Consider the following 17,990-nt stretch of genomic DNA (forward strand, 5'->3'; position numbering starts at 1 on the left):
TTTTGATTATCCTATCTAACTAGTACATGCCAGTCCCTTTCCAGAGCCAGAGATAGAACCCAGGAATCCTGATCTAATATTCTACTGCTGTCTAACAAATAGCTGGGTAACAGTCTGGCAAAATTGTCTTAGGTAATTTAGGTTCCCCCCTTTAGTGGCTAGTCCACATGGAGGATAATTACTCCTATAGTTCAAGTAGGTAGAGGTCTGTGCTGGGGATCGGAAGATCCAGAGCTCAGACCCTGCTGGTGACTTATTTTGGGGTGACCTTATTGTTGAATGAGATAACTGGTGATGAAAAGTTATTTCTTTTGAATAAAATTGTTTGTTTGTTCATACAGTGGGTAAACAATCTAGAAAAAAACTTTTATAGTTAAAATTTTAGCAGTCTGTCAAAGATGGTGTGACATAGTAAAATACTGTACAGATGTTCCATTTTTGAAAATACACATTTCTATCGTTTGTCGCATAGCGATTGCTGATATTGCACAAAGGCAGGTTTGAAGGCTTAGAAGTGACATGAGGTATGGTTGATTCTTACTGCTATTCCCTGTTTCTTCCCCCACCAGAAACTAGATGGTTGTAACAAGATGACATGCACTGGCTGCAGCCAGCACTTCTGCTGGCTTTGTATGGGTTCTCTGTCTAGGGTGAACCCATATAAGCACTTCAATGATACATCCTCCCCATGCTTTAACCGGTACGTAGTCACGATATATGCCCTCAAACACAATACAAGCTCCATATGTACACCATTTTTCTTGCAAGCCCTCCCAGAATTATTTTTTCACTTAATTATATAGGTAGTTACAAAGTTAAAATAAAAATGAGAGAAATTTTGAGGTATAGGCAAAGGAATAAAATGTTTTCAGATATGATTTGAAATATCGTATGCCTCTGAGGGATTTTTTGCCCCCTGTTGGAACTGTTCATTTTCATGTATAGGTGGTGAGATATCACAGTGATGAGTCTGGTAAAAATACTTAGGAAGGCAGCTCTAAATCTTAGGAACTGCAGAACTGGAGGTTAACACCATCAGCATTGGGATTGTGTAGAAGAATAGAGGAGATCATTGCTACTTGGGTAGATGGTAGGGGAAGTGGATGAGAGAGGTGTAATAGTGTGAAAGCTTGGTTCACTGACTTGTATTCTGTGTCTTGGAATGTTTTGCTAATCAAGCAGGATCGAAGAATTCTTTCCACATATATTCCATTCCCAAATATTTCTGTGCATTTATAATGTGCCCCTCACTGTGGTATGTAGGTGTCATATCAAATTAATACTAAGACCACATTTTTCACCCCTCCATTCTTCTGCTTTCTTAAGAGGATATGTTCAGTTATATTTATTTCAAGATGAAATGTTGGTGGTCATGTGCAGCCATTTTTGAAGTAAATGCTGGGCAAAGAGGAGTGTCATGCATTATGCTGTAAAGGCAACAAGATTTGGACTCTTCCTTACCTCTGGTGGTAGGAACTTCCCAACAACAGGACGTTGGCTGTAGAAGGCACAGTGAACTTTGGCTCCTGAATATTTATCTCTGGGCTTCATCAGCCTTAACAAAACCTTTGAGCACAGAAGGTTTTAGCAAAGGAAACCAGTGTCTTATCGTAGCCAGGCGTCCAACCATTGAGGGCCTTAAAGATTAGCACTGGGACGTTGAGTCTTTTATGTTAGACATTGTATTGATGCTTCAGTGGGAGGGAATAGGAATCAGGACTTCTGAGTTCTATTCCTTGTCCTCAAATAAATGAGTCAGTAGCAAAATTCAGCTACTTTCTGTGCCTCAGTTTGCCTGCTTGTAAAATGGGGAAAGGATCTATGTTCAGAGGATGGGTCATGATTGGACTTTCTGGCCTATGCTGATGGGCTGTTTGCTCCAACCCTCCCTCTTCGCCGACCCCCCCCGGTCTTTTCTCCTTTCCTCAGTTTCATTCCACAACTGCCCTTCTCCCCTTCCGTGCCCCACCCCTCTTACCCGCCTTCCCTTAAATGTTCCATCTGCGTTCTCTTTTCTTTCCATTTAGCTTATTCCCTCCTAACTTAAACCCACACCCCCAAAAATAAATTAATCATTTAACTAATTTGATGTGTTTGCTGCATCACATTTTTCACTCTGCTTGTGTGTTACACCCCATTTGCTTATCCTTGTCTACTTAGATTGTAAACTCTTCAGGACAAGGTATACTCTACTACTGTGTGTGGACAGTGCCTAGCACGCTGGGGCTCTCTATTCCAGTTTGGTCTTAGGCACTACCATAATAAAAATGATTAATAATAATACTCTCAGGAGTCTTTAGAGGCTTAATTATCATTATCATTTATTTGTATTACCATAGTGCCTAGGAGCCCTTGGCATGGACCAGGACACCATTGTACTAGGCACTGTTGTTAGTATAGAAATGCAAAATATTTTAGTTGACTCAACTTTGGCTGTTGCAATACATGCATTTCAATGAAATGACAAAAATAAAGAAGCTGGAAAGTTCAAAGCATAGTTTCAAATTCAAGTTGATCTTCTCTGATTCCTAATACAGATTCTTGCCTGTATGACAGGTTGTTTCAAGCTGTGAATGTTGATGGTGACTTCTGGGCTGCTGAAGATGAAGACTAGTTATGTTCTGCATCACCTAAAGCTGAAGAAACCAGAAATGAATCTTTTCCGCTTATGTCAAGTTTGTTGCTTTCATATAAGAGTGGTAACACTTCACACTGCAGGCTGCTTACACAACTATTTGGATGCTATGCCACAAACAGAAGAGCCTATTTTCCTCCTCTTGTGGTTGTTTAAGTCCCTTACGTACATGTCCAGTGCTAAATAGAGTGAACAAACTGTCATCCAAAGGCTTAAAAAATAGTCGAGAAAACTCTAAATACCATAATGTGCCCCTTTTTCTGAAACATATCCTAGAAATCTCTGTTTGGGAATTTCTCCAGGAAATTTGGCCTGGCAAGGATCTCTGGATTCCATCCTGCATACTTTGCAGTAATCTTTCCTATTGCTGAGGTGGGCTAGATGTGCTCTCCCCGGAGCCCTTTGGTGAAGCTGCTTGTGTCTATTGCAGGAAGGCTCATTAAATGTAGCATAATAACTTCTCCCCTCCCTCAGAGACTGAGCCAGTTGCTTTCATAGCATTTCCTGACCTGGATCCAAACTGATTTTTCTGTGGTGGCTCCCTGCTCGAGCACTGACACACTTCCCTGGGGTGGTAGAGGTTTATAAACTGCAGAATTTTTGCACCCCATTCCGTCTCTTCCTCCCTCTTCTCCCCCCAGTGGATCTAATGCCTGGGTCCTGTGTAGAAAGTTACTGACAAACATTTCCTATCATATATTTTTATTCAGTTTCAGTAATTTAATTTCCATGTTGCTATCATATCTTAACAGGGAAGGAATTTATATGGTCTGGTGATTATTTTCATAATGATGGATATTAAAACAGTCTGTGTGCCCAATCTGTGAAATTCTGTGCAGTGTTTCTTGACTCAAATATTAATGAGGTGCTTAAAAAAAAGAAAAGCGACCTCAGACACTGAACTGACTTAAATCCCTTAATTGCATGTTTTTCCTTCCCAATTTCTAGTTGTTAAAAATTTTTGTGAAATGATGTCCTTTGGCCAAAGACCTCTAGTCTAGATAAATGGCTGGGACTAATGTATGGCCCTCCAACTGAACTAGCTCACTCATTCATGCTGTCATTATACTTCTAAATAATAAGTTATTGGAAAAACAAATCTCCCTACCCTGTAGTTTTACAAGCAGTCTCAAATATGAGAACAGTGCTTGGATTACATTTTTAGAAATCCTTTTCATCTGTAAAATGGGCTAGAAAACAGTTGCTTTGATTTTCTTTTAATGAGAAGTATACTTTGTTCAAAATAAGACAGCAGGGCCTGAATGGCTCAGCAGCTAGGTAATGATACAGAGAGTCAAGGTCAATTCTTCATATGCAGCTTTGGTTGTTAGTAAATAAATCTTTACTCAGATGTCTGTTTAGCTGAATTGAGTAAATGGTTTTAGTCCATTTCTGGAAGGGACAAAGATTCGTTACACAACTCACTATCATGCTTGGTAGCTTGAGAGATCAAAGATAGAATACACATGGAGACAGATTCCCCTTGCCTAGAACTGGTCCACCTTATTCTTGGTTGAGGTGGGTAGGGGAAGCTTGCCCACTCCTGTGTGTGGTTTGTTTAATTTGAATTCCAGCACCTTTCACATGCTCTAACTTCACTTTTTAAAAGTAAACTCAATTGTCTTCACAGTTGTGTCCATTATGGGATGCATATCAGGACATAGAAAGTCACTCTATGGGATATAATAATAATCTGCTTCTAGGTAACAACTGTGATGATCGCTTCAGCTGGTAAATTAGTTTAGCTGTTTGTAGTAATCATGTACATTAAAATGGTAGTGCCTAGCCCTGGTGCATATCATGCAAAGTGTTAGGATAGGATTTCCTAGATTTTCACCTGTTCACAAAAAACTAAACCCACACTGCAGGGTTTTCCTTCTAAAATATTGTGTTTGGGTAGACTGTTTGCTAGCTCTGTATTCTTTTGTTCTGATAACTGTTTAAATACAATGGCCAAGAATTCAAACTGTAAAGTTAATTCAGGTAGAAGTTTCCTATTTAAGCACTATTTCTGGAATGTCCTTGTTTATAATTCAAAACAGTTTTTAAAAACTCATCCTAATGCATACCAAGTATTTGCAGGGAAGGATTATGCATACCGACTGGATAAAGTGTCTACCTCCTAATCTCTCTCAATCTAACTGTGTTAGCTTTGCAAAGCATTATTTGCGGAAATAGCCATGAGATGTTATGCAGTAAAAAGGCTGGTAAGTTTTTATCCTTTAAAATAGTGTTTTAATGGTTCAAAAGAGCCCGGTTCCTTCAGCTTTGTAAAAAGGATGTAAATCTATATTACCACGAATGAATGTAAGATGGAGATAAATAAATGTTGTTTAAAAATTTAGATTTGCTCTTAACTGTAGAACTTTCATCTAGGCTCAGTGCTTTTGCTGCTGATTTCACATCCTTGACATTAACTTTCCATTTCCTTCTGTGGACAATTTGTGATCTCTGTACCTTAGTATATGGTACAGTCTTTGACAATCAGACTGGTAAGAGCCAAGTTTTGGCCTTGGGTATGCCTGTAAAGATTGACAAGTTATGGAAGCTGGAGTAGTTCTAGCTCTTTAACAGTATCTTACCCATAGCTGTTAGAGGGCCCAAGTTATGGTTCAAGCAAAATACTTAATTTTTCTGCAGCAGCTCTATAAACTTTTATAGCAGGAGCATATATATTTACTGTGTATGGCCTGCTTTAAAAATGGGCCTCCAGTTTTTCTGGTGCAATTTCACACCTATTTAGGATGAAGGCAAAATTCTTGCAACAATGGAAACCAGCTTGGTGGTGGCTCTGGAATTGAGTAAACATGCTTTTCTACTTATTTTTACAAGTTGCTTTTTAAATCCAGAGGTGGTAATAGACCAAATTTATAGAAAGCCAAGATTTGCATCACTTTTTAGGTTCTACCACATGGTGAGCAATGTATTCTGGTTGTTTTGTCTCAGTTCATTTAAAAAAGTTAAGTATTTAGAGTAAAACTTTTCAAGAGCACTGAAGTCCTATGGACATCCAGTAAGTCCTAAGTCACTTAGCTACTCTTGAAGTTTTTACTTCTAGGTCTGCTTCCATCTCCCTCTTTCCACAGAAGCCCTTTTCAGCGGGTGGTGACAATCCTTACCATCAAGTCTTACCCAGCTAATGATATTTCTGGCACGCCAGCATCTCTTTCCACTACAATTATTCCTGTCTGGCCTTGCACAATGTTCTAATTCCTACTAGAACTTTGAGAGTTAATAGGTAAAGACAGGCAACATGACTCAGTTTATTTGGATAAAAAATACTGCATTTAATGTAGAAAGTTACATTATGAAGAGTTTGTAGGATTTCCATGTAAACAAATACATATCCCCCACCTAAAAAACAGCACCAGTGACTTACACTTCAGTAGTTTGATGTAAGCCCGTTTGGTATTAAGGGTAAAACCACCATAGTTTTGAAAGTAGCATGGTCTATAGCAGTAGAGGGTTTCATTCATCATAAAGTGGATTTAGGTGGTTAAATATATGGGCTATGTTCATGAACAGCTGAATTATGAGAAGTCTCTGCATGTTCTACTGTGACCTATGAGGAAAGGCAAGAGGTGAACTGTCTAGAAGATTTGAGTGAAGGCAATCAGCCCTACACTGCTACAACCAACAGAACACTTAATGGTATTGGTGGGGAAGGGGGGGAATGGCAAATCCACACAAATATGTAGACTTGGCTGCTATAGTCCAATGACCGCACCTTAGTCTTGATGTACAGTGGCATTCACCATGTTTGGATTTATAGAAATCTGACCATGAAGTGAAATAGTAGCCAGAGTTACACAGATGGAGAAGGCACAATTGCTGTTTAACCATTTGGTGGTAGCAATTTTATTAAGCTGAGAACACTGAAGAGCCAGGGTTTGTGATTTTGCTGAAGTGGAGGGTGTGTAGCACATCACAGGATCAGGGCTTTAGTAGAAGGGTATATACAGCAATGAACACTGAAGTTAATAGCATCTCCTCAAGAAAGCCCCAAACTAATAGTACAAATTAATGTAGGGGAGCTTTGAGGAAGTTTATTTAATGGCTAACTCTAGTTAGTGCTAGTACTTCAATGTCATGATGCTAGTGCAGTTGAGATTAAGTGCACTGGGGCAGGGGGGACCTATGTGTGTCCTTCAACTGTAATACATTCTACAGTTTACCCGTTCGATTCTACTCCTTTCATAGCCTCACCTTTGAGTTCAGGGATATTCGTTTCGTGTTCTCATTTACTTGCTTTATAGATTACACACCTCATTTCAATTGGCTTCACTGCTAGAGTGAGTAGTGTTTGAGGTTGCTAGAACACAGTACATCCTCATCTAATTTATTAAGCTCAATGTATTCATCTCTTTTAAAAGATGGAGATAATGAGCACATCTCTGCTAATTTATGAACAAATACAAGAAGAATATGTAGGGATTCCTCCTCTCCAGTGCTGGTTTCCAAGAGAAGAGCCTGCTTAGCACCATACCAGCCCCCAAGAAACTAATCACTGTATGGCTTCTTAGCCTGTCTTCTTTCTGCTTCTGTTTCTTTCATACTGTATAAGGGTTCCACAAGCTTGTTATGAACAAGCATTAAACCTGGTGTAAGGGGGAAAAGGAAAGACTAAGTATGGGTAGTAAGTGCAATGAAGAAAGGACTTCTGCTTTTAATTAAGTTATAGCCACTAATAATAAACTAATATCCGTACATGTCCCCCTTCCCACACAACCTTAAAGTCAGTATTTTTCACCCCATTGCTTTAAGCTTGATATTAGAGGGACTGTCAGCATAATTTTAAATAATCCTTAGTCATTTACCACTACAGACTAACAATTTTTTAAATCTAGTTTACATTCTATTATGTACAGAAAGAGGGACTTACTTCACTCAGCTTGGAGAATTAAGCTAGCCTCATGCATTTCATTTATGGCCTCTAAGCAGTAGTAGTTCCTAGTTTTGAGTTACTAACTCAACACAGGGTTCATAACACTATAGTGGAACATTTAAACAAACTACATTTACATTTACCCTGAATAGATTTTCTAGTCAGTGGAGATGTTGTATTCTTTGTTTTTTTAAAAAAAACTTTAGGGTTGAGAGTTAATTGGCAGCACTTCCTCCAAAACACAATTTTTCTGACAGGAAAGATTTACTAAATTAAATGGTGTCACTTAAAATATAGAAAAGCTAATTGAAAAAGTGGCCTGATGTGGCCAAATACTTACCTTTAAAGTATTTCACTGTTTTAACTTTGAGTTCTAGGGTGGCATCCTCATCACACACAAAGACAGTGCTGGGATGCTGCTGAAAGGCAGACACTGTCCACATGTGGTTCACCCCTTCTTCAATGGCTTTGTACAAAGCAAATGCTTTATGGGCTCCTGTGATTAGAATCATAACCTGAATTTAATTAAAAAAAGACAGGAACACCACTTAGGTTTTGTAATGTACATTTAAAGGGAACACACCCAAGTGTGATTTGAAGCAGGAGATTAAGTCATCTAAAGAGGAAAACTATTTTAGTCCTTCCCAGCAATGTTTCACTTCATTGACTGGGTACTGTTCACTTTGGCTGTATCATTTTAGGTAGTACAATTAGAACTTGCCTGGCCATTTTAAAGCTTACCCACCTGTTGCATAAACTCTAAAGGGAGAGCTCAAAGTAAGAGTAGACTAGAGCACTTTAGACAGCTAGAGGAGGTGGTGATTAACAGTTATGAACTACAGGTGTAAAAGTAAGTTCAACCACACACCATCTTGTGACTCTCACAATTTACTGGTATACCTCTGAGTAAGTCAGTGGTTCTCACATTTACCTTGTGAGATTGTCCCCTAGACACCTCCCTTACCCAGCCTCCCACGCTAAATACAACTGTATTGCATAGCTACATGAAAAATGTTAAAGTAGCATAATGGAAGCCACCTGAATAAGCTCATTTTGCTGTAATGCATATGACTGTTTAGTAAGCCAACCCTTCTTTTCCTCTCCCTGAATGTATAGTTTTACTTTTATTAGGATCAAATCTCAGTCATCATTCCACATTTATAAGCCACATTTCAATTTGGGCGTCTAATTTGATCACGGCTAGTTTGATCTTTGCAATCAAAGAAGCCCCACGAAAAAAGCTAAGAATGTAGTTGGGTGGGTTGTTTAGTTGAGCAAACTATGTTTCTGGAAGCCCTGTAATGCCTGGGGCTGGGCTGCAGAAAGTACCACTTCTTGAAGACTAGACAACCTTTTGATGCTCCATGGAGCACTATATTAAGTCACTGAATTTTAATTCTAACCTCTCTAGCATCCATGACTGTGCCTACTCCAACTGTCAGAGCCATTGTGGGGACTTTGGAGAGGTCGCCATCAAAGAATCTAGCATTAGCCAATATGGTGTCCATAGCCAACGTCTTCACTCTAGTTCTGGACACCAGACTTGAGCCGGGCTCATTGAAGGCAATATGACCATCTGGGCCAATACCTGTGTTGAAGACAGTTTAAGAACTATGTCACTACCTTAACACATCATAGGAAACAAAGCCAACATCACTCTTACTGTAAGGATGCTATAGGCTCCCAAGAATAGCTACAGAACAGGTGAAGCACATTACTTTTATACAAGAACTTGCAGCTTTGCTCAAGCTCCTGCTTCCCTTGAAGTGTATGGCAAATTTCCCCCTGAAGTCAAGAAAAGCCGAGACACTGTTCCTTTGCATTTTGGGAGGTAATAACTAAAGTAACTTGGATGTTAGCACCCAAAAGCATCAGATTAGAAGTTACCACTGTTGCAGAGGCTTTATAGCTGATTACAGCAGTTACCTGGTAGAACTTGCTATTGTAAAGGTTGCAATAAGAACACCTTTCCCCCTAATTGTTACTAGATACTTTTCTGAAGAATTCACCTATTGGACTGAAATTTTCAAATCTAGATCTTAGATGAAATGGCAATTTAAAACAAATCAATAATTTGAACAACATCTTTAGCTATTTGACTTCTGTGGAAAAAAAGTTACACTCTTTTCCTCTTCTGGCCAAATATACCTCAAAAATGGCTGAACTTTAAAAATTAAGTTTGTAAAGAGCACTCATTAAGGATGTCATCCACAGCCAAGTGGATCAGAACCACTCTGCCATCATCCCCCACCCCTGTAGCCTGAGTCTTTGGAGCCAGTCTATACTTCACATTTTGAGACTCATCTACTTAAGCAGGAAGCACATTCCACTGACCTAGTATGGTCGTAAGGCTTGACCAGGGATAGAACTGCTACTAGAACAACCTGAACATCTCATTGAGACAGAAAAAAGCCCAAACACCACGAGTCACCTATGCATAGCATTTGTCCCCATCAGTGCCATAGAAGGGAATGGATAGAGGTGACACTTAGGTGTGCATACACTAATTGGAGACGGGATGTACATGTGGCTTTACTGACTGCCAATCTAATAGGTGGCTTAACCAAAAACAAAAAAAATAAAAAAAGGAATTCCCCCATGTTAGATAGAATTATGGCAAAAACAAGGCTGTGTTCTCTCCAAGTCTGTTACTCCTTCTGATTTTCACCTCCAACAAAGAGTTCGATTCCACCAGCTGCTTTGATTTTCCCCTCAAAAGCATCACACTCTGCCTGTAGATCAGCTGCATTTCCATCCAGAATGTGGGTGTTTTCTGGAGGGATGTCAATGTGCTTGAAAAAGTTATTCCACATGAAGGAGTGATAACTTTCCAGGTGATCCCTTGGGAGACCTGTTAACCAGGAACATTTATTATTTCATGTTTATATTACAGTTACACCTGCAGACCCTTCAGGACCCAGACCCATTGTGCTGGACATTGTACAAAGACAATCCCTGCTTCAAACAGCTTACAATTCAAGGCCCCATTGACTTTCACACCCTGTTTGCTACAGCTTTCAGGACTGGGGCCTAAAATGACAAGTGGGGGCAAGAGAGAGGGCTACAATAACCTATATAAAAACTTGTACATACATTTGCATAGACATCAGGGGTTTTGATTACAAATCAATCCCATTATCCCCATCTTCGCTTCAAGCTGGGCTTCCTTAACTTCCATGAGTTTAAAAAATAGTCACGTTAGGGAGAGGCAGATCATCCTAGTTATATGGATAAGGTGCATTAATATTATGCAGCAGGTTCTCCAAAAGAGCAGATACACAGCAGGTCTAATTTTTCTTGTCTTCACAACATTCTGCAGAATTATTGTTCGTCCAAGCTTGTTAACATGATCTCAAAACCAGAGAAGCAATTTTAGTCTGATTACAAATCAGGGAATTCTTCCAAGAACTCTCTAATTGTTACAGAGTCATCCTTTATAGACTGTCTAACCCTAACCTAAGCTCTCTGACTATTCACAGAAAAAAAAAAAAAAAAAAAAAATCTGTCCACTCAAATCAGGAAGAGGCTGCAATAGCATTAGGGCCAAAGAGTAAACTAACATATATATTTAGCACGTATGTTTGGTACCTTGATAACCAGAGGATTTGTTCACTTTTCTCTCTGAACCAGCTCTGAGAAGAGATTACATCACAACTTCACAAACAAGGCAATCCTATCCTAATCTAACATAATAGGACCACATATCAATAAATCTGAAGTGCAGTCTTGCTGGAGCACTGCCTGTCTTCATTATTAATTACAGATAGGGCTGCAGCAATCCGTCCAAACCAGCCAAGTAGCAGAAGTAGCAGCAGTTTCCCTGATCAGAAGAAAGCTGGGCTAAAATGGGAAATTCAAAGTTGTTACATACAATCTACTAACAGCATCTTCCATGGGACTTCTTTAATGATATACTCGGGTAGTATATCACTCAGCTTTTAAGAGTTATAGCTAATGTGATCTCTCTAATTGGAGTTCGTTAATTTGTATTACACAGCATTCCAAACTCCTCTTTCTCCTCCCCATCTGGTTTTGGGATCATTTTACATTGGGTTCTACCCAAAGTGATTTATTTTGAATTAACATAAATGACTGATTTCATTTGATTTTATTCACCAGAATAAATAAAGTTTGGGGCCAAAAAAAGCTTGGTTGGGTCCTTACCACATTTCATGAAATAAGATGACTCACCTACATATTCATCCATATTAAAGGTTTTCACATATTTGAAGGACAAGTCTCCATTCTTGTAATACTCAATCAGCTTTTTGTAACATCCTAAAGGAGTGCTTCCTAAGAGAGATACAGGGGGGAAAGAATCAAAATAGTTCGTGGAATTAGTGTATGCACAACACTGTTAAACACTGAGCTGTGTAAGTGCTATGGATCATTAATTTAATTATTCAAAGTGTTTATGTTACTGAAAGACTGAACTATTTAATTACAAAATATTGGCTCACACACACAGAAAGCCATCTCAGCAAATTCAGTACTGGTGCCCTCTGCTCAAAATCCTACTCATAGCAGAACCTCACTAATGACTGGGAGACAGAAAATTATTAAGTATAGAAAATAACACAACCACTATCACATTGTCTCTTTGGGCCTCAGCTTCCCTACATCTACCTTACAAAGCAGGGGTTTCTGAGACAGGCAGTGTCTAAACACAGTTGCTTTGAAGATGTTTAGCACTAAATGTTATAAAACAAAAATAAAAGCAGCCAGATGTACCAAACAATGGTTTTACCAAGACATCACAGAAGTAGCCTGCGTGAGACCAAACTAGTTCCTACATGGTGTAGTGGGAGGGGCAGCCCAGTGGGTTGCAGTTCTGATGCTGCCTCTCCAAAAACAAGAATGTGGTTGGATCACAACCCTAACATAAAAAAAGTTATATGGAAAACAAATCTATGTCAACTTTCAGTTTCAAGAGTATAGAGTCCAGCTTCTGTTGCTCCAAGATTACAGACCCTTACTACTTGAACTAAAGGAGAATCTCCATGATTAGCCATACAGGGGCTATGACACACAGTTGAGCAGTTCCAATTCTGCCCAGTTGTAATAATCCGGCTGAGTGTGTGCAATCCTACCCTCAACTGGACAGAATCAGAACTGCTCAACTGTGTGTGAGCCCAGTATAGCTAATATTGGAGATTTCTCTTTTAATTCAAGTAGTAAGGGTCTAATCTTGGAAGTAGATGAATGCTGTCTCTATTTTACACACTGGGGAAGCGCATAGTTCTCCAAAGCACCACTGACTATTCCACCTATATGAAGAGGTATTTCATCATGCAATGCATCAGCGTCTATATTATTGTTATTGGGAGGCATCACTCTATATAATTTATTTACTTTAAAAACAAAGAAAGGTTTCATAAGCTAAGTAAATTATATAGACTGTTGCTCCCCAAATAACAACAGAACCATCCATCTATATGTTGCATAAGGAGACAGTCCCTTCACATAGGGGAACATTCTGTCACTTATAGATTCATAGATATTTAGGTCAGAAGGGACCATTATGATCATCTAGTCTGACCTCCTGCACAACGCAGGCCACAGAATTTCACCCACCACTCCTACAAAAAAAAAACCTCACACCTATATCTGTGCTATTGAAGTCCTCAAATTGTAGTTTAAAGACCTCAAGGAGCAGAGAATCCTCCAGCAAGTGACCCGTGCCCCATGCTACAGAGGAAGGTGAAAAACCTCCAGGGCCTCTTCCAATCTGCCCTGGAGGAAAATTCCTTCCCGACCCCAAATATGGCGATCAGCTAAACCCTGAGCATATGGGCAAGATTCATCAGCCAGATACTACAGAAAATTCTTTCCCAGGTAACTTGGATCTTACCCCATCTAAAACCCATCACAGGCCATTGGGCCTATTTACCATGAATATTTAATTACCAAAACCATGTTATCCCATCATACCATCTCCTCCATAAACTTATCGAGTTTAATCTTAAAGCAAGATAGATCTTTTGCCCCCACTACTTCCCTCGGAAGGCTATTCCAAAACTTCACTCCTCTGATGGTTAGAAACCTTCGTCTAATTTCTAATCTAAATTTCCTAGTGGCCAGTTTATATCCATTTGTTCTTGTGTCCACATTGGTACTGAGTTTAAATAATTCCTCTCCCTCTCTGGTATTTATCCCTCTGATATATTTATAGAGAGCAATCATATCTCCCCTCAGCCTTCTTTTAGTTAGGCTAAACAAGCCAAGCTCCCTGAGTCTCCTTTCATAAGACAAGTTTTCCATTCCTCGGATCATCCTAGTAGCCCTTCTCTGTACCTGTTCCAGTTTGAATTCATCCTTCTTAAACATGGGAGACCAGAACTGCACACAGTACTCCAGGTGAGGTCTCACCAGTGCCTTATATAACGGTACTAAAACCTCCTTATCCCTACTGGAAATACCTCTCCTGATGCATCCCAAGACGACATTAGCTTTTTTCACAGCCATATCACATTGGCAGCTCATAGTCATCCTATGATCAACCAATACTCCAAGGTCCTTTTCCTCCTCCGTTACTTCTAGTTGATGCATCCCTAGCTTATAACTAAAATTCTTGTTATTAATCCCTAAATGCATGACCTTACACTTCTCACTATTAAATTTCATCCTATTCCTATTACTCCAGTTTACAAGGTCATCCAGATCCTCCTGTAGGGTATCCCTGTCCTTCTCTAAATTAGCAATACCTCCCAGCTTTGTATCATCTGCAAACTTTAGTAGCACACTCCCACTTTTTGTGCCCAGGTCAGTAATAAAAAGATTAAATAAGATTGGTCCCAAAACCGATCCCTGAGGAACTCCACTGGTAACCTCCCTCCAACTTGACAGTTCACCTTTCAGTAGGACCCATTGTAGTCTCCCCTTTAACCAATTCCCTATCCACCTTTCAATATTCCTATTGATGCCCATCTTATCCAATTTAACTAATAATTCCCCATGTGGCACCGTATCAAACGCCTTACTAAAATCTAAGTAAATTAGATCCACTGCGTTTCCTTTATCTAAAAAATCTGTTACTTTCTCAAAGAAGGAGATCAGGTTGGTTTGGCACGATCTACCTTTTGTAAAACCATGTTGTATTTTGTCCCATTTACCATTGACTTCAATGTCCTTAACTACCTTCTCCTTCAAAATTTTTTCCAAGACCTTGCATACTACAGATGTCAAACTAACAGGCCTATAATTACTTGGATCACTTTTTTTCCCTTTCTTAAAAATAGGAACTATGTTAGCAATCCTCCAATCATACGGTACAACCCCTGAGTTTACAGATTCATTAAAAATTTTTGCTAATGGGCTTGCAATTTCTTGTGCCAATTCTTTTAATATTCTTGGATGAAGATTATCTGGGCCCCCCGATTTAGTCCCATTAAGCTGTTTGAGTTTCGCTTCTACCTCAGATATGGTGATGTCTACCTCCATATCCTCATTCCCATTTATCATGCTACCATTATCCCTAAGATCCTCTTTAGTCTTATTAAAGACTGAGGCAAAGTATTTGTTTAGATATTGGGCCATGCCTAGATTATCCTTGACCTCCACTCCATCCTCAGTTTTTAGCGGTCCCACTTCTTCTTTCTTTGTTTTCTTCCTATTTATATGACTATAGAACCTTTTACTATTGTTTTTAATTCCCTTTGCAAGGTCCAACTCTACTTGACTTTTAGCCTGTCTCACTTTATCCCTACATATTCTGACCTCAATAAGGTAGCTTGCCTTACTGATCCCTCCCTTCTTCCACTCCCTATATGCTTTCTGCTTTTTCTTAATTACCTCTCTAAGATGCTTGCTCATCCAGCTTGGTCTACAACTCCTGCTCCAACTGGTGAAATAGGATGCTTTGCAGTTGCTTAAACAGAAGGTACCATCAGCATTTTAATTAATCCTCTTTCAAATCTTACCTGTGGGAAGTCCAAGAGTGAAGTATTTGTCCAGGCCAGGGTTAAACTGGATAATTCGATTCCTAATATATTTTGCAGCCCACTCACTGGCTTGTGCATAGTTCTCAAGAATGATGAGTTTCATTGTCTCCTGCACATTTAAAATAAAGAAACTTAAACAAAGGAGTTCACTTTCTACATTGAAATAAATATTGGGAACTTATATCGCTACTAATTTTTCTGTACAGTTATAGTCTCCCTCCACCTCTCACAGCAAGAGGTGCATACAATATTGGAGTGCATTCATGAAACAATAACCAAGTTACTCTGGCCCTGTGAAAGGAACACCGTTAGTCAATAGGAGATACTACCGAGAAGAATTAACCACTACTACGGGTTAGATTGCTCCCTAGGCAAATTATTCCCATATAGGGGTAGGAAAAGAGCTTGGGTTTACTGAGCATCCAGACGATTCTTGAAATGGTGTGGCATTTTGGATCTGGAAGAAACTGGATGTAGGTTCCTAAGGATACCCCTCCTTAAATTATGCCTTCACGCTGACTCTTCTTCCCAGCTGTCTCTGATTCTTGGTGGTATAGCTTGACAGAAGCCATACTACAAGGGGTTCTCTGCAAGCCAGTGCCCCAGAACTTGCCCAAATAGGGTTACCACTTACAAAGGGAAAGAAAGGGGCAAGTTAACATTGACCAGATCAGCAATTAGTTTACCCTAGTAGATTGCGTTTTGAGGGGTACATAGCTTCCTCCACTGGACCCTGTCTCTTCTCCACCCCAAATCCTATAAACATAGATCAGCCAGTGGGGATGGAGAGGAAGGCAAACAATGCTATGGAAGCAGCACTCCCTGGCTTCTTTTCAGGCCTGGTTCCACTAGATCCCAATTCCCGCTCCACATGCCGGCAGGAGAGGATACGATCCCAAGTTAAAAGGAAGCTGGCATCTTGGCACTCTGGTGTAGTAAGACACAGGGAAAGTGGTTTCCCTTTGAACCCACCCCCAGTCTGAAGACTTGGGAAACTGTTTGTAAGGTAATCCCTCTTCCCAGGAAAGTGAGGGCTAAGCAGAAGGCAACCCGCTGCCTGCAGGTGACCCGGCCTAACTTACCGACAATAAAACTAAACACAGGGTGGGTGGGTGGGTGTTCCCCCCTGGGTTTAGCTCAGGATCATGGGCACTAGTTAACCCCAGATAAAGAACAAAGCCCACGAAAGAGAGGTCACCCCAGAGAGTATTCTGGGAAGAGGTCAGTTTGGTCCCCTACCTTCTCTCTGGGAGCATAGGCCCAGATCACGCACCCAGCCTAGCATGTGGGGGACCTTACAGTGTCACCCCTACACAAGGAACAACAGGAAGTGGCCCCGCTCCTGGACAGAGGCATTAGCCTTCACCGGGGGAGGGGGGGCAGGTGGGAGCAGGGATTTAAATAGGTTGACCAGATGCCCTGATTTTACAGGGACAGTCCTGATATTTGAGGCCTTTTCTTATATAGAAGCCTATTACTCCCCACCCCCTGTTCTGATTTTTCACACTTGCTGTGTGGCCCCCGTAGATTTAAAGCCCTTCCAACAAACCGAAGCTATCCGCGTTCCCGCAGGCGCCATTTTAATCCCGAGGGAGCGGCTGGGGCTCGAACTCTTGCTCTTGCCCCTGCCCTCCCCGCGGGGCCCCGACGCAGCCCCCCTGCCGCAGCCGCGCCGCGCGCTCTAGCACCTCCTATAGCTCCGCCGCAGCCCCTCAGCGGGAAGCGCACAGCCGGAGCGCTGCCGCCGCGGCTGACTTACCTGTCCAGGCGCGCGCCACACCCTGCTGCGCCCGCCCCCCACTCAGCTTCTCCCCAAGCCGCGGCCCCTCGTCATATGACTGGGGGCGGGTCATGTTGGAGGAGCTGACTCAGCAGCGTGGGCTCCCGGCGTCCTCCCCCAGCCGAGCACTTCCCCTGCTCCGGCCGGCCAGATGCGTGCGGGCGTTGGAGGGCTCCTGCAATAGCCCGAGCGCTGCTCACGCTTCGCTTCCAAAGCCGGTTTCCCCTGGAGGCTCCTACACCAGCCTGGGCTCGCTTGTGAGCTTTGTGTTTGGGCCACACAGTCCTGGTTTGCTTCATTGCAGCTCCTGAAATGCCGTATTTATTAACCAGCAGCTGCCTTTTTAACGCTTCATTTTAAAGTAGCCAAAACAACAATCTCTGGACAGAATTTATTGGAATTCTTTGAGGGGGCGGTCAACCAACATGTGGACCAGGGTGATCCAGGGACTATAGTGGACTTGAGCTTCCAGAAATCTTTTGACAAGGTCCGTCACCGAAGGCTCTTGTGCAAAGCAAGCTGTTATGGGATTAGACAAGAGCGGAAGGTCCTCTCATGAATCAGTAATGGATTAAAAAATAGGGAACCCCGGGTAGGAAAGAATAGGTTTCAGAAAGGAGAGAGGTAACTAGGAGTGTCCCCCAGCGAGCTGTAGTGGGACCAATGCTGTTCAACATACTCATAAATAAGCTGGGAAAAGGGATAAACAGTGAGGTGGCAACGTTTGCAGAGGATATAAAATTACTTAAA

At 41.0% G+C, this 17,990-nt stretch overlaps 2 protein-coding genes across 6 annotated transcripts in view; one reads left to right on the forward strand and one right to left on the reverse strand.

Annotated features, from left to right (window-relative positions):
- The window catches only part of RNF14 (ring finger protein 14), an 18,949-nt gene extending 13,970 nt beyond the window's left edge, over window positions 1-4,979 (forward strand). For all 3 annotated transcript variants that reach the window (XM_077823609.1, XM_077823610.1, XM_077823611.1), the window contains exons 8-9: window positions 570-700; window positions 2,557-4,979. In XM_077823609.1, the coding sequence (XP_077679735.1) occupies window positions 570-700; window positions 2,557-2,614 (189 nt within the window). In that variant the 3' untranslated portion in view covers window positions 2,615-4,979. The remainder of the gene's footprint in view (window positions 1-569; window positions 701-2,556) is intronic.
- Window positions 2,305-17,323, reverse strand: GNPDA1 (glucosamine-6-phosphate deaminase 1). Of its 3 annotated transcripts, none has more exons than XM_077823612.1 (8): window positions 17,220-17,323; window positions 15,440-15,569; window positions 11,712-11,813; window positions 10,189-10,371; window positions 8,924-9,108; window positions 7,861-8,035; window positions 6,015-7,233; window positions 2,305-2,636 (listed from the first exon to the last, which is right to left on the reverse strand). In XM_077823612.1, exons 2-7 carry the CDS (start codon window positions 15,561-15,563, stop codon window positions 7,136-7,138), a joined length of 867 nt encoding a protein of 288 aa, XP_077679738.1. In that variant the 5' UTR covers window positions 15,564-15,569; window positions 17,220-17,323; the 3' UTR covers window positions 2,305-2,636; window positions 6,015-7,135. The 3 variants fall into 3 exon arrangements, with proteins under 3 accessions (XP_077679738.1, XP_077679740.1, XP_077679739.1); XM_077823614.1 differs by lacking the exon at window positions 17,220-17,323 and adding an exon at window positions 17,010-17,034; XM_077823613.1 differs by lacking the exon at window positions 2,305-2,636 and having other exon boundaries at window positions 5,898-7,233.
- Between the last annotated feature and the right edge of the window lie 667 nt (window positions 17,324-17,990).

The sequence above is a fragment of the Eretmochelys imbricata genome, chromosome 8 (assembly GCF_965152235.1).
Source record: "Eretmochelys imbricata isolate rEreImb1 chromosome 8, rEreImb1.hap1, whole genome shotgun sequence".
Taxonomy (NCBI): domain Eukaryota; kingdom Metazoa; phylum Chordata; order Testudines; family Cheloniidae; genus Eretmochelys; species Eretmochelys imbricata.